The sequence below is a fragment of the Nyctereutes procyonoides genome, unplaced genomic scaffold, assembly GCF_905146905.1.
Source record: "Nyctereutes procyonoides isolate TBG_1078 unplaced genomic scaffold, NYPRO_anot_genome, whole genome shotgun sequence".
Taxonomy (NCBI): Eukaryota; Metazoa; Chordata; class Mammalia; order Carnivora; family Canidae; genus Nyctereutes; species Nyctereutes procyonoides.
In genome coordinates, this window is record NW_026575126.1 from 49,803,147 (window position 1) to 49,816,636 (window position 13,490).

General features: G+C 49.3%; 1 protein-coding gene across 2 annotated transcripts in view; it reads left to right on the plus strand.

Moving 5' to 3' along the window:
* Positions 1-565: 565 nt before the first annotated feature.
* Positions 566-13,490, plus strand: part of ABCC1 (ATP binding cassette subfamily C member 1) — a 135,619-nt gene continuing 122,694 nt past the window's right edge. For both annotated transcript variants that reach the window (XR_008666370.1, XM_055339515.1), the window contains exon 1: positions 566-680. Coding sequence is in view for 1 of the 2 variants with exons in the window: in XM_055339515.1 (XP_055195490.1) it covers positions 633-680 (48 nt within the window). In the remaining variant the exon portion in view is untranslated. The remainder of the gene's footprint in view (positions 681-13,490) is intronic.

Consider the following 13,490-nt stretch of genomic DNA (forward strand, 5'->3'; position numbering starts at 1 on the left):
GCGCCTCTCTGAGCCTCAGGCGCTTTGCACACATGCGGAGGCGACGACTGTTTGAGTTGGGGTTTGGAGTCCCCCAGCCCCGAGCGCCCTGGCGTTTCGATGGGTCGTGGGTTCGAATCGCACTCGTACTACGGGCCTGCTGCGTGACCTTGGGCAAGGCTCGGCGCGGCTCGGAGCCCAGTGTCCCCACCTGCGAGGGGCAGACTTGGCGGGGTGCATCCAGCCCCTCCGGTGCGTGCCGGCTCTGGGGTCCGCGGGCTGGGGAAGCCCTGCAAGCGGCTGGAGGGATCCGGGGGGGGGGCCGGCTCGGGGTGGGGGGGCACCCTCGGGGCGGCCCGGGGCTCCGCACCTGCGTCCTCCCGGAGCCACCGCTCCCGGCGCTGTCCCCGCCCCCCCCGCCGGGCCTCCTGGGCGCCGCGCAGCCCCCCCGCGCCCGGCAGGGCCGCCGCAGGAGGTGAGCGGGGCGCCGGGGCGGGGCGGGCCGGGGCGGGGCGCCGCATCCCCGTGACGCGCGGGCCAACCAGGGCCTGGGCGCCGCCGCCTCCCGCTCGCGCTCCGGCTCGCGCTCCCGCCCTGCAGCCGCCGCCGCCGCCGCCGCCGCCGCCGCCAGCAGCCCCGGGCCCGCCCGCCGCATGGCGCTCCGCGGCTTCTGCAGCGCCGACGGCTCCGACCCCTTCTGGGTACGTGCTGGGCGGCCGCGCGGGGGCTCCGGGGGCGGGGTGTGCGCCTGTGGGGGGGAGCCCCGGGGAGCAGGGCGGGGGCTGTGCATGTGCCGAGCTCCGCGGCTGGAGAGACGGGGGCGGGGGGCGGGGGGGGCTGCCTGCTTTGCGGTTGCCTCCGTGCGATTAAAAATAACCTTCCGCGGAAGGGGACTCCGGAGATGGGGGCGGCCCAGGTTGGGGGTGTCCCCCGGATGAAGCTCTCCCATCCCCTTTGTGGGCGCCCCCTTGGCGAAGGTCTGCGCTGGGAAGAGGCTGGCGGGCTGTGCGAAGGGATGTCCCCCCGGGCGTGCTGCATCAACATTACTAGGTTGTGGTTACACTTTTTTTTTTTTTTTTTTTTTGCCATCTTTTACTTTCTGTCTGCCGCTTTAATTACTGTAGGGGCATCTGGGGGAAACGGGGAAGAATTAGGGGAAGTTGGGGGGGGAACAGCCAGGGAGGAAAGGAGGGCTGCTCACCCCTGATGTGTCTCACCTGACACCCCCCACCCGCCTCTCAGGGTGTCCCAGACCCTGGTACCTGTGCCACCCCCCCCTCCCAGGATGCCCCAGACCCTGGTACCTGTGCCATCCCCCCTCCCAGGATGCCCCAGACCCTGGTACCTGTGCCATCCCCCCCTCCCAGGATGCCCCAGACCCTGGTACCTGTGCCACCCCCCATCCCAGGATGCTCCAGACCCTGGTACCTGTGCCACCCCCCATCCCAGGATGCCCCAGACCCTGGTACCCGTGCCACCCCCCATCCCAGGATGCCCCAGACCCTGGTACCTGTGCCATCCCCCCTCCCAGGATGCCTCAGACCCTGGTACCTGTGCCATCCCCCCTCCCAGGATGCCTCAGACCCTGGTACCTGTGCCACCCCCATCCCAGGATGCCCCAGACCCTGGTACCTGTGCCACCCCCCATCCCAGGATGCCCCAGATCCTGGTACCTGTGCCACCCACCCCTCCCAGGATGCCCCAGACCCTGGTACCTGTGCCACCCCCCTCCCAGGATGCCCCAGACCCTGGTACCTGTGCCATCCTACCTCTGTAACATGAGGCTCCTCTCAGTGAGGATGCACGTGGCTTTCGCCCTGGCAAGTTTTCCTCTGCGTGTTCAGTGCTGCGCCTGGCCCCCGGCTCCGAAGTCCACTTTCTGTGGTTTAATCCCCACTGTCTTGGGCTCTAGTTTACCCTGTAATGCGATTTACCCCTTTGTTCCAGGAGGGCACGTCTGTGTCACATTGTCTTAATTACTGGTAGGAACAATAGGCAAATCTGGACATGATAGTTTCCCCTTTTGTTTAGGACTCAGGAGAGAAAAACAGCTTTGCCTGTTAGGAGCTGGTGATTAGCATCCAAAAATACCTCCTTGTCCTGTTTTGTGGCCCTTTCCTTGCAGGCTCCCTCTGGAGTGTGAAAAAGTCATCCTTTGAGGGTCCCAGGGAAGGCTTTTATTATTTTTTTTGGGGGGGGTGGCGTTGGGTATCAACCAAATAGACCTAATTTTCAGGCCAATGAGATCACAGATTTACACAGGGCTGGAAAAGATGCTTTTGCATTCGGGGTCTGGGGAGATTGGAGAACCGAGCATTTGCAAAGTAGGACTCTGGAAAAAGCTTGTGGAGTCCCTGCTCCCTATGCTGGGTATAACAGCACCAAGATTATTTCAGCAGAGGTTCAGAGGAGGATCTTGGTCTAGTGTTGCTGTGACTTTTGGAGTGTTTCCTTGTTTATTTTCTTCTCCTGGATGACACAGGGGGAAAAAAATAGGCGACCATAAATTAGATTTTGCATAGGGAGGTGCTTTATTGATGACAACTGGCAGTTGATGGTTAATGAGGTTTTCCAAAGCGCAGTGTGTTTGGGGTGCTCACAATTTATTTAGCTTGGAAGCTCGTTCCGGGAAGCCAATTGTGTTTTTTCTCCTTGGACTTTTTGCTACAGAAATTATCCAGTGGTGGTTTTCTTGAGGAAGGCAATGGCTGGCCTTCCATCTCCACCCAGTCTTTGAGCTTGCAGACTTTGCTATGTTTCTTCTCCTTCTGGATTCCTGGATGCCCCAGTTTTGGGTAGGAGGGGGAGGTGTGGAGCCTAGAACCGGAGTTTGAGAGCTGGCCCACTGCTGCATGAGAACTTCCAGGTAGCAGGAGAAACCAAATGCAACAGAAAGAAGGTGGCTTCTGTTTGCTAGGGTGGCACACTCAAGGCTGGGGGAGGCCAGCCTCCCAGCCAGTTAAGCTGTGTGACCTTGGGCCAAGCCTCTTTACCTTTCTCTGCTCAGATTCCTCATCTGTAAAATGGGAGCAGGACCCCCCCCCTCAAAAAAAAGCCTCAACTTTTGGGGCTTTTTATGGTTATGATTGTTTGAAGAGTGAGATCGGCCTGTGCCCTGAACAGAGTTAAACAGTATTTTTTACCATTCTTTCTAAAGATGAAGTTGTATGTTTCCACTTGCTCCTCCTTCCTTTGGACTTTTTCATCAACTGCTGGGGAAGGGATTGGGCTCCCCCACCCCACCACTTATGCCTGGCTTCTCCCTGACCAAGGTCGTGTGTTTAGAAATTAAAGGGACTGGCCCACGTGAGACTCTTATCAGAGCTTTGTTCCTGGGCCAGTGCCTGCCTCTGAGCTTCAGGAAACGTCCGGAAAAACCAGAACGTGGAAATGGCCCACGGTGAGGGTTCCACTGACTTAACCACCCTCACCCGGGCAAATGTTCTGGGATGAGATCAGAGGAGCTTCATTACCCAAATCAGTGTTGAGTTCACCAACATTTGGTTTGTTTTTTTTTTTCTGTTTGTGCTGGCAAGAGGGGCTGTTTCGTGGCTGGTGTTTGTATGATGGTTGGGTGAATGGGCCTGGGCCTCTCCCTGTGGGTTAACTTTTATTTTTTATTTATTTTGTAAGTTTTTATTTATTTATGAGAGCCACATAGAGAGGCAGAAACACAGGCAGAGGGAGAAGCAGGCTCCCTGCGGGAAGCCTGATGCAGGACTTGATCCTGGGACCCTGGGATCACACCCTGAGCCAAAGGCAGGCACTCAACCACTGAGCCACCCAGGTGCCCCATTGTGGCTTAACTTTTAAAAATTATTTATTACGTAGAAAAATTGGAAAAATGTCAAAGTGGGAGAAAAATCAGTAAGCAGCACACAGTGCCTGAGAGCGAGTGCCTGCGTCCCCTGGCTTCAAATCCTGGTTCTGCTGCTCAGTCAAGTTACTTCCGGCATGCCTTAGTTTACCTATTTGGAAAATGGAGGTGAGAACACCATACTGAGCAAAGAGCAGTCACATGGGAACAAATGGGCGAATCCTTGGCGGGTGCATAGAACATTGCTGCCTGGTATACAGTTGATGCTCAGTAATTGTGAGCGGTCCATACCGGTTGGAGTTCTCAAGTTAGGTTTTTGTTTTGTTTTGTTTAAGATTTATTTATTTGTTCATGAGAGGCAGAGAGGCAGGCTCGCTGCAGGGAGCCTGATGCGGGACTTGATCCTGAATCCTGGGATCAGGCCCTGAGCCAAAGGCAGATGCTCAACCACTGAGCGGCGTCCCTCGAGTTAGTTTTTGCTGCTGCACCTGCTGTGGCTGGGGATGAACCCCAGTAGCAGATCTGTGCTGCGGTTTGTGGAAGCCTGCTAGTATTTGGCTCCTGAGCTGCCGTTTGCCTCAGACAACTCAGTGAATCTCTGAGTATTTGAATCAGTAAGGGGTGGGAGAACAGAAATATTTTAGAAGCTATTAAAAATTCCTCCTGGGGTAAGATCTGGCCCGAGTCAGTGTAATTTTTTTAAAGCTTTTATTTATTTATTTATTCATGAGAAACAGAGAGAGGCAGAGACATAGGCAGGGGAAGAAGCAGGCTCCCTGTGGGGAGCCCCATGTGGGACTTGATCCTGGGACCTTGGGATCATGCCCTGACTAAGGCAGGCGCTGAACCACTGGGCCACCCAGGTGCCCCTGGACTCTGTGTAATTTGTCCCTTAATAGCTCTTCTGGGCTTCATGACAACCTTTGAAGAGCCATATTCCACCCCTAACTGCCCCCCCAACCCCTGCGCGTTTCCTGTTGGTTTTCAGACTCATCCTTTTTCCTTCTTCCACCTTCCCTTCTTCCCCCTTTTGTTCACCCCTCCTTCCAGTCTCCCCCTCTGGATTGTTAGAGGTGAAAGGGACCCTAGAATGAATGGGGTCCTCCCCTCCCCACACGGCATGAGCGGAGGCCTGGAGTGGTGGCGTGGTGGGCCCAAGGGTAGAAGGTGAATGACTTTGGGAGGAGAAAAGGGGAAACTTTGAGGGGACAGGGCCGGGTGAGAGCTAGTTTGGGGTTCTCTGGGTCGCCTCAGGGCCTTGTCCTGCTCTCATTCCCCCAGCTGGACTGGTTCCACTGGTGATGCTCTTGGAGACGACTTGCCTTTTGAATGTGGTCGTGGACTCAACTTTTAGGAACCGCTGTCTCCAGTGGGAGACGGGGCGTCTCCAACCTAGCCTGTCCCAAATGGAACTTTGGACCCTCTGCATTTCTCGTAACACCAGCCCTATCCTCCGAGGGCCCCAACCTGCAGCATCCGTGACCCACCCCTCTCCTTTCCCCCTCCTATTCCACATCTCTGAAGTCAGCACATCCTGTTGCCTTTTTCTTCAAAATGTTTCCAAATCTGCCAGCTTCTCACGACACCCCCCTCCCCCATTCTGGCCAGAGCCACTGTCGATGGGCTCACTCCAGGATTTGAACAGTCCCTCCCTCCTGCTCTTCTGCTTCCATCCTTGACCCCTAGTCTCAACCCAGCAACCAGAGGGGTCCTGTTCAAGACACAGGTCAGGTCCTGTCCCCACTTCTGCTTGAAACCCTGCAGTGACTTCACACTTTGCTCAGAAGCCAAAAGGCTTCGGCCTACAGGAGTCAGCAGAATTGCCCCAGCACCTCTCTGACCTCATCACCTACTTTGTTTCTCACTTTCTTCCTGCCACACTGATTACTAGGCTGCCTCAGGGCCTTTGCACTTGTTTCCCTTGCCTGGAATATTCCTTTACCTTTGAATGTTTGTTCAGATGGCACCTTAGGCAGTTTTTCTCTGACTCCCTGCCACTTTCATGTACCTCTCTCCTTCCCTGCACTCAGGCTTCCCCCCGCCCCGCCTGCCCCTGGCCCTGAACCAATATAATACACCAGATATTTTATTTATTTTGCTTATTCTCTGTAAACTCTCACCAACAGGTCCACTCCACAGGAGTAGAGTTTTTTTTTTTTTTTTCAGCATGTGTTTATTTATGGCCATAATCCTAGCACTTAGAATGGTGCCCGAGATGTAGTAGGTGCTCAGTAAATATTTGTGAAGGAAAGAATGACACAAAGCACTGGAATGGCTTTTGAGCTGCGTTGCAGCCTCTCTCCAGAGGTCTCTGATGGAAGAGTCACTCACCTGTGTGGAACAGATACCCAGGGAGATTGAGCCCTCTGGCTTGCACACTTGACGGCATAGATTTTACTTTGCGAGGGTCAGCACCGAGTCTTCCTCCTCTCTTTTTCCCAGGACTCAGTGCCTCACACATACTAGGGTCAATCAGCATTTGAATTCGAGTCTCTAAGGTATAGATCTAGTCCACCAGTGTGCTGGCTTGGCCTTATTTATAATTATGAATTCCTGTCATTGCTGCTATTTACTCACAGAAAGAGTGCACAGAAAAACACTTATTTCTGACTTCTGAAAAATCAGAAGATGTGATAGCCGTGGGGCCCGTGTTGGTACCTGGTAGTGGTCAACTGGGGCTGCCCTCCCCAGAACAGGCCTTCTGGCTCCCGTTTGCTGTAACTGCCAGGCCTCCTTGTTGTGGCTTCAATCCTGGAGCCCAGTGTTGCTCGCTTTTTTCCCTTAGTGCTTTCTCACCAGGTCGCTTCCTTCCATGAGGGAGCCACCTGGCACCCGTGGCCAGTTGAGTGGACATCCTCTTCCGGAAGCCTAAAGCTTTTGGCGAAGTGCCTGGGGCCCATGCGACTTGTTCGTTTGGTGGTGCAAAGACCAAGGGCTCCACCAAGTTCATGTTGGCTGGTTTCTGGCTTGGGGGAGTGTGCAGGGGGAGAAACAAATTGCCAATGTCCCAGGAATTTTTTTTTTTTTTTTTTTTTTGCCCCAGGAATTTTAAGCAAGTGTCTTGTGTGTCTTTTGGTTCTAGATTTTCATGGGGGATGAGGGTGATGAGGTCTAGCTTTTATTATCATAGCCTAATGATTAGTAAAACTTGAGCCCATCAAAACTTGCCTGAACATTTTGCAAAAAGGAAGTGCTAATAAAAGGGATTGGGGATAATGCCAAGGGGTTGAACATCCTGAGGCGAGGGCTTCCCCAAGCCTGGCATGGGAACTGGGATAGTGTCTCGTGATGGAGGCATGGAACCTGTACTTGCCTCTTGGAGGCTGAGGGTGGGTGGGTGGGGCTTTGGGGAAGCCAGTTTCGGGACAGGGGCGGTAGGCGTGAAGCACAGATTGTCAGCCTTGGCACTTTGGCATTCGGGGCCAGGTGGTCCTCTGCTGTAAGGGCTGCCCTGTGGGACATTCAGCAGGATCCTTGGCCCTCTCCCCACCGGGTGCCAGGAACCCCACCTTCTGTGGCACCAACACAGATGCCTCCAGACATTGCCACATGTCCCTTGGGTGGTAAAGTCCCACGGCCATTGGAGGCATCTGGAGAATAAATCTGGGGCAAGATTTGCCTTCATGCCTGCGAGATGTTAGGCTGTTGCCCTTCTCGTGTAATTGGCTTACAGGGGTTGCCTTGGAGAAGCTTAATGAGACCATAAGGAGGTTAGACTCTTAATTCCCTGGAGCAGGAACTTGCAGGCATAGCCTTGCTGCTCGCCTCTTTGCACCCAGGCCTGTGTTCCTCTACGCTCCTTCATTCTGGCTGGAGCGTGTGTGATGATAGAGGTTGGCTGGGACCCTTCACTCCCTCGTTTTATTTTATTTATTTGAAATACTTTATTTATTAGAGAAAGAGCAGGAGCAGGGGGAGGAGCAGAGGGAGAGGGAGAAGTAGACTCCCCGCTGAGCAGGGAGTCCCACGCAGGACTCGATCCCAGGACCCTGAGATCACACCCTGAGCCGAAGGCAGACGCTTAACCGACTGAGCACCCCCCCCCCAAGGTGCCCCTTGACTCTCTCATTTTAAACTGCCCCAGGAGAGGTGGACAGTCACGAAGTTGAGGTCCTACTTAAGTGTCCCCTTAGCTTAATTGTGGGATTCACGTCCTGGGGGAGGTTGCCAAGTCCTGGAAAATGGGTTTAGATAACTGGGGAGGTAGTAATTGACTTTTTATGAGGCTTCTCCCTTCCTCTCTGAGAATCTCAGTTTACCTTTTATAGGCCCCTTAGGTGGTTACTTGATTGGGAGGTGCCCTTCTCGTCGGAGAGTATTTCTTTAGTTTTCCCCAGCACAACTTCAGAGTGGTCTTTCAAAACACTGGATTTGATTGCTTGTTCTTCCCACAACTGTTTCTTACTCATTTAGTCAGTCTTTTGTTAATTGAGCATCTACTGTGTTCTAGATACTGGGCATACAGCCACAAACAAGGTAGATGAGGTCCTTGTGCTCATGGAGCTTACATTAGGAATGACCAGAACGATTTTGGGTAGTGGTAAGTGCCGCAGAGACACAAACTGGGAGGAACATTGGGGGTGGGGTACAAGCTATGATAGAGAGGTATCCAGGAACAGCCTTTCAGAGGAGATAACATTTCACCTGTGATCTGAATGGCGAAGCTGGCCGTGAAAGGACTGGGGAAAGAAGTATTAGGTAGAGAGAACCACGGGTGCAAAGGCCCTGGGTTGCGTGGAGTTGTCAAAGTATCAGAGAGTTTAACTCAGAGGAACTAAGAGCCCATATCATAAAAATCTTGCCTACAGCATCCTGCAAAAACGCAGAAAGCACTAATAAAATGGCTTGTAGTAATAATAGGGGCCTGAAAATTCCAAAGAGGAAGCTTGGCGAGGAAATAGAGCCATACTTGCAGAGGCGTGGGCTTCTGATCCATTTATGTTGGAATGAGTCTCAGGTTTTTACAATTAAATTCAATGCTTTTAATTTTTTTTTTTTTTTTTTTTTTTTTTTTTTTTTGAGTCTCATCTGTTTCTGAACCGTAGCTGAAAACCCTCAGGGTCAGACCAAGCTGGGATTCCCCGCTGCCCTCGATTCTCTTCCAGAGGCATTTCGTGATTGGTTTAGATGACTTCCTTTAAATTGCCAGGAAACTCTTCTTTTAAAGCTGGATGTTGAGGGGCGCCTGGCTGGCTCAGTCAGAAGAGCATGCGACTCCTGATCTCCGAGTTGAGTTCAAGCCCCGGTTGAAAGTACAGGTTGCTTTAAAAAAATAATCTTTAAAAAACACTAGATTTTGAATTGATCTGGCTGATTGCATGAAGATCTTGTGTGGTAACTGTTTTGATTGTGCTATTTTAAAAACGGTGAATAGGAGAATATGGGGGAAAGTAAACATTTTAATACGGCTCCTCCTCTTTTCCCAGGGGTAGCCACTGATGATAGTTTCTTGAGTATCCTTCTAGAAAAATGCCAGGCACCTGCAAATATGTATGAAGGGGTACGAGAATACCTATATCTTTTTTTCTTCCCTAGAGAGCTTCATATTCTAAACGTTTTGTATTTTGCTCCTTACACTTAAAAAAACCGATGTGGATTTTTTTCCCCCACGTTAAGTCCATGCAAATCGAAAGAAAAAGGAAATAACGCTTCTGTTCAAGCCATGCATTCTTCTCTTCTATGACCGTGTCATATGTTTACCTCGGTCCCACCTTGGTCGCTGTTGGGGTTGGTTCCAGAATTTTGAGATGAGACACATCGCGGCCTGGAGCATTCCTGGGTATTCATTTTTGCATATGTGTGCAAGTCCATGCAAATGACTCAGCAGAATAAGTTCCTCCTTGAGGAACGGTTGGGTGGAAGGATCTGTGCTTTGAAAATTTGATAGTTCTGATTGCACGGTGGCTGCTCTCCGCTCTTGGACCCACCAGCATTTATTAAACACCTGTTGTGTTCCTGGCATTCGAGGCCAGGAATCCGGCTGGAAGTTGACCAGGTTCATGTTGCTTCTCTGTGTAGGAGAGAATTTTTGTGGGAGTTCAGTCTGGAAAGTGCTTGGCTTTTGCTCCCAATTTAAGAAGATACGGTTACGTTTTAAGCAGTCTTTGCCTTCTCTGTCATTTCCGAAGAGCTTTGACATCAACAGTTTAACAACGTGTGAAGTTTTACTCAGTCTCATCATGCTAATGCAGTCCAATTTAATTTTTTACACATAAACCTTCCAGTTTCGTCAGTTGTCTGACATTACATTTTACAAAACAAACATCCCATGGACAATTTATTTATTTAAATTTAAAATGTATTTTGTATATATTTTTTAATATCCTATTTATATATTCTATATTTTGTATATATTTTAATATTCTATTTATACATTCTATATTTTGTATGTATTTTCTAAATATTTTTTAATACTATTTATATAGTCTATTTTGTATATATTTTCTATATATTTTAATATTCTATTTATATATTCTATATTTTGTATATATTTTGTATATTCTATTTATATATTCTATATGTTGTATATATTTTCTATATTATGTATTTTCTATTTCTATAAAATATTATATAATATTTTACATATTATATAAACCCTTGTCCAACATGGGGCTTGAACTCACGACCCTGAGATCCAGAGTCATAGGCACTACTCATTGAGCCAGCCAGGTGCCCCCATCACCAAGTTATTTAAAAGATGTGTGAACCTGCTGCTCCCTTGGGCTAGGAGAAACTGAGGTCTTCTTCCGGGCTTTTCTGTGACCATAGAAATGTTTACAAACATAAACAGGTTTAAATAAAATGAATTATGTTAACGTATTCTGCTATTTTTTACTTTAACGTATGATATGTGTCAATACATAGTGTCTATTTGCATAATCTTTATGTGACATGTAACGATATTTAATACAGCATAACTTATAATATCCATAATTCTGTGATATTTCAAGTTACAGATTTGTTATAATTAACTCAGTGGTTTTTCCCTATTATTAACTACCACTTGTGTCATTTCCCATTTTCCATTCCTGTGAACAGTGCTCCAGTAAGCATCCTTGTCCGTAATGTCAAAATTCTGTACGTTTTTTTTATTTTTTAAGATTTTATTTATTTATTGATGAGAGACACAGAGAGAGAGGCAGAGACACAGGCAGAGGGAGAAGCAGGCTCATGTAGGGAGCCTGATGTGGGACTCGATCCTGGGACTCTAGGATTGCACCCTGGAGCTGAAAGCAAGCACTAAACCGCTGAGCCACCCAGGGATCTCTGTAAGTTTTTTTTAATAGGTTTTAGCTGGTTATTCTCCAGAAAGGAGAATTTTTAAAAAAGATTTTATTTACTTATTCATGAGAGACACACACACACAGAGAGGCAGAGACACCGGCAGAGGGAGAAGCAGGCTCCATGCAGGGAGCCTGATGTAGGATCACACCCTGGGCCGAAGGTAGATGCTCACCCGCTCACCCAGTGTCCCCAGGAAGGAGAATGTAATGCATTCTATTACCACTGACTGACCACGAATGAGAATTCATGTTTCTCTGCCTCATTCCAGGTACTGGGCATAATTGACTTTTAATTCGATGGATTAAAAAAATATATATATATATATCTTATTTTTGCTTGCATTTCTCTTTTGGTTAGAAGCTGAGTGTCCCCCAGCATATTTCCCAGTTGATACACGTGTCCTTTCCTATGTCTTCTTTGCCCATCTTTCCACTGGTTTGTCTTTTTCCTGTTAATTTGCAGACACTTTTGATTTGGGAATCTTGCCTCTTTGTCATGTGGCTCACAGATATTTTTCCACAGGCTGTTGTTTATTTATTGGCATGTTAACATCTGATTCTTGTGCAGATTTGTGTGTAGTTTGCAGGGGCGCCCTGGACCATGCCTATCAGTTTCAGTCTTAGGGTTTTTCATTTACTGTTGGAAGGATTTTCCCACGTTCCTGTATAACTTCTTAAATTATACAGTGTCAAAGCAATAGTTCCTTGTATTGGTGGACTATAATTTACATAATTATTACCTGTGGTTGACATTTAGATTGCTGTCTCTTCTTTTTTTTCCCCCCCTTAAAAGAAAACATAATGAGTATCACATGGATTATGCCTGTTGATTTAGTCCTTGGAGCATATTCTCAGGAGTAGAGCAAGTGTCTCAGAACATTTGAAAAGATTTCACTTTAGCTAGAGCTTTGTTTTGTTTTGTTTTGAAGGGGTTGGCTCAATGCACCATTCTAGCAAAGTCTAAGGATACCCATCAATAGGGTTGTTTTTATTACAGAGGGCAGACGATCGGTGCATGTTAGTGACAGTTTTTTGCTGGTCCCTCCAGTCAGCCTAGAAGCTGGAGACCAGTGGCCCAGAGGCAAGTTGTTGCTGCTGGATGCTGGGAAGATGACCTGGCGGTTCTAATTTGGTTACATTATCTAGGAGCCCTGTGATAAGGCATCTTCCTCAAGATCATTGTCACTAACCCAAGATCAAGGAGAAAAGACACATGGTAGATTAGACTCTGTCTGAGGACTGCTGTCATAGTGTCATGGGGCTCTCTCATCTTTTTGATGAGAGAAGTCTGGGGTCTGGGTGGGCCACACCACGTTCAGTGTGGAAGTCTGGTGGCCCACCTCCAGTTCACTTGGGTACTTGGTGGGGGAAGGGCTGGAGAACGGGCTCAGCCCTGAGTCAGACCCTCTTTATTTTCAAAGGGGCTATAGGGGAGGGACCAGCATTGGCCGTTCAAGTCATGGGGCTTCCTGGACAAGAAAGTACAGCTTCAAAGAAAGCCAGGGAGTTCTCTGTCTGGGATCAAAGAGGCCAGATTCAGGAGCTTGTGTTTCAAAATCTGTCCTGCTACTTCCCAGCATATGACCCTGGGCTGGTTACTTCTGGGAGCCTCAGTTTACTCACCTGTAAAGGTGGCATCATGATGACATTGCATATTTTACATACTTGAAGAGGTAAGGCGCAGGGGATGCAGAGCTCCAGTGGGCACTGGCCATGGTTAGGAGGCTGGACAGCCGAGGGCAGTGGAGAGGGCATTTCGGGTGTCGTGATTCTCTTCTGGTTTATCATTTCCTTGCAACCCCTGGGCCCATGCAGGCCTTGGCAGAGTTGGGAAAGAGCCCAGCCTGACCACATGGATTTAGACACCTGTCCCCAGCCTCTGAGACAATTCGGGTTAATTGGCCCGGTTGTTACTGGGTGTCTGTGGTTTTGTTACCACGTGTCTGTGGTGTTTACCGGGTCTGAGTGAGGCATGCTGGGGTATCGAGTATCAGCTTTGAAATTGGGCTGGTGTATGGGGAAAATTGATTTTCCCCATGCTTTTCTTCATAGTTGGGTACTTGCTTAAGTATTTAAATCGATGGCATACAAGTCAAATTGTGATAGTCCTTTTTTTTTTTTCTTTTAAGATTCTATTTCAGATAGAGAGTGAGAGAGAACAAGCAAGAGCAGGGGGGAGGGGCAGAGAGAGAAGCAGGCTCTCCCCAGAGCAGGGAGCCGGATGGGGGACTCGATCCCAGGACCCCGAGATCATGACCTGAGCTGAAGGCAAATACTCAACTGACTGAGCCACCCAGGTGCCCCAAGTTGTAACAGTTCTGAGAGCTGCTGACATTTGTATACTTGGAAGGTTCCAGGTTTTCTGTTACCATAGACATGGCAGTGATTGAATTATTTAAAGGGACTTTTTT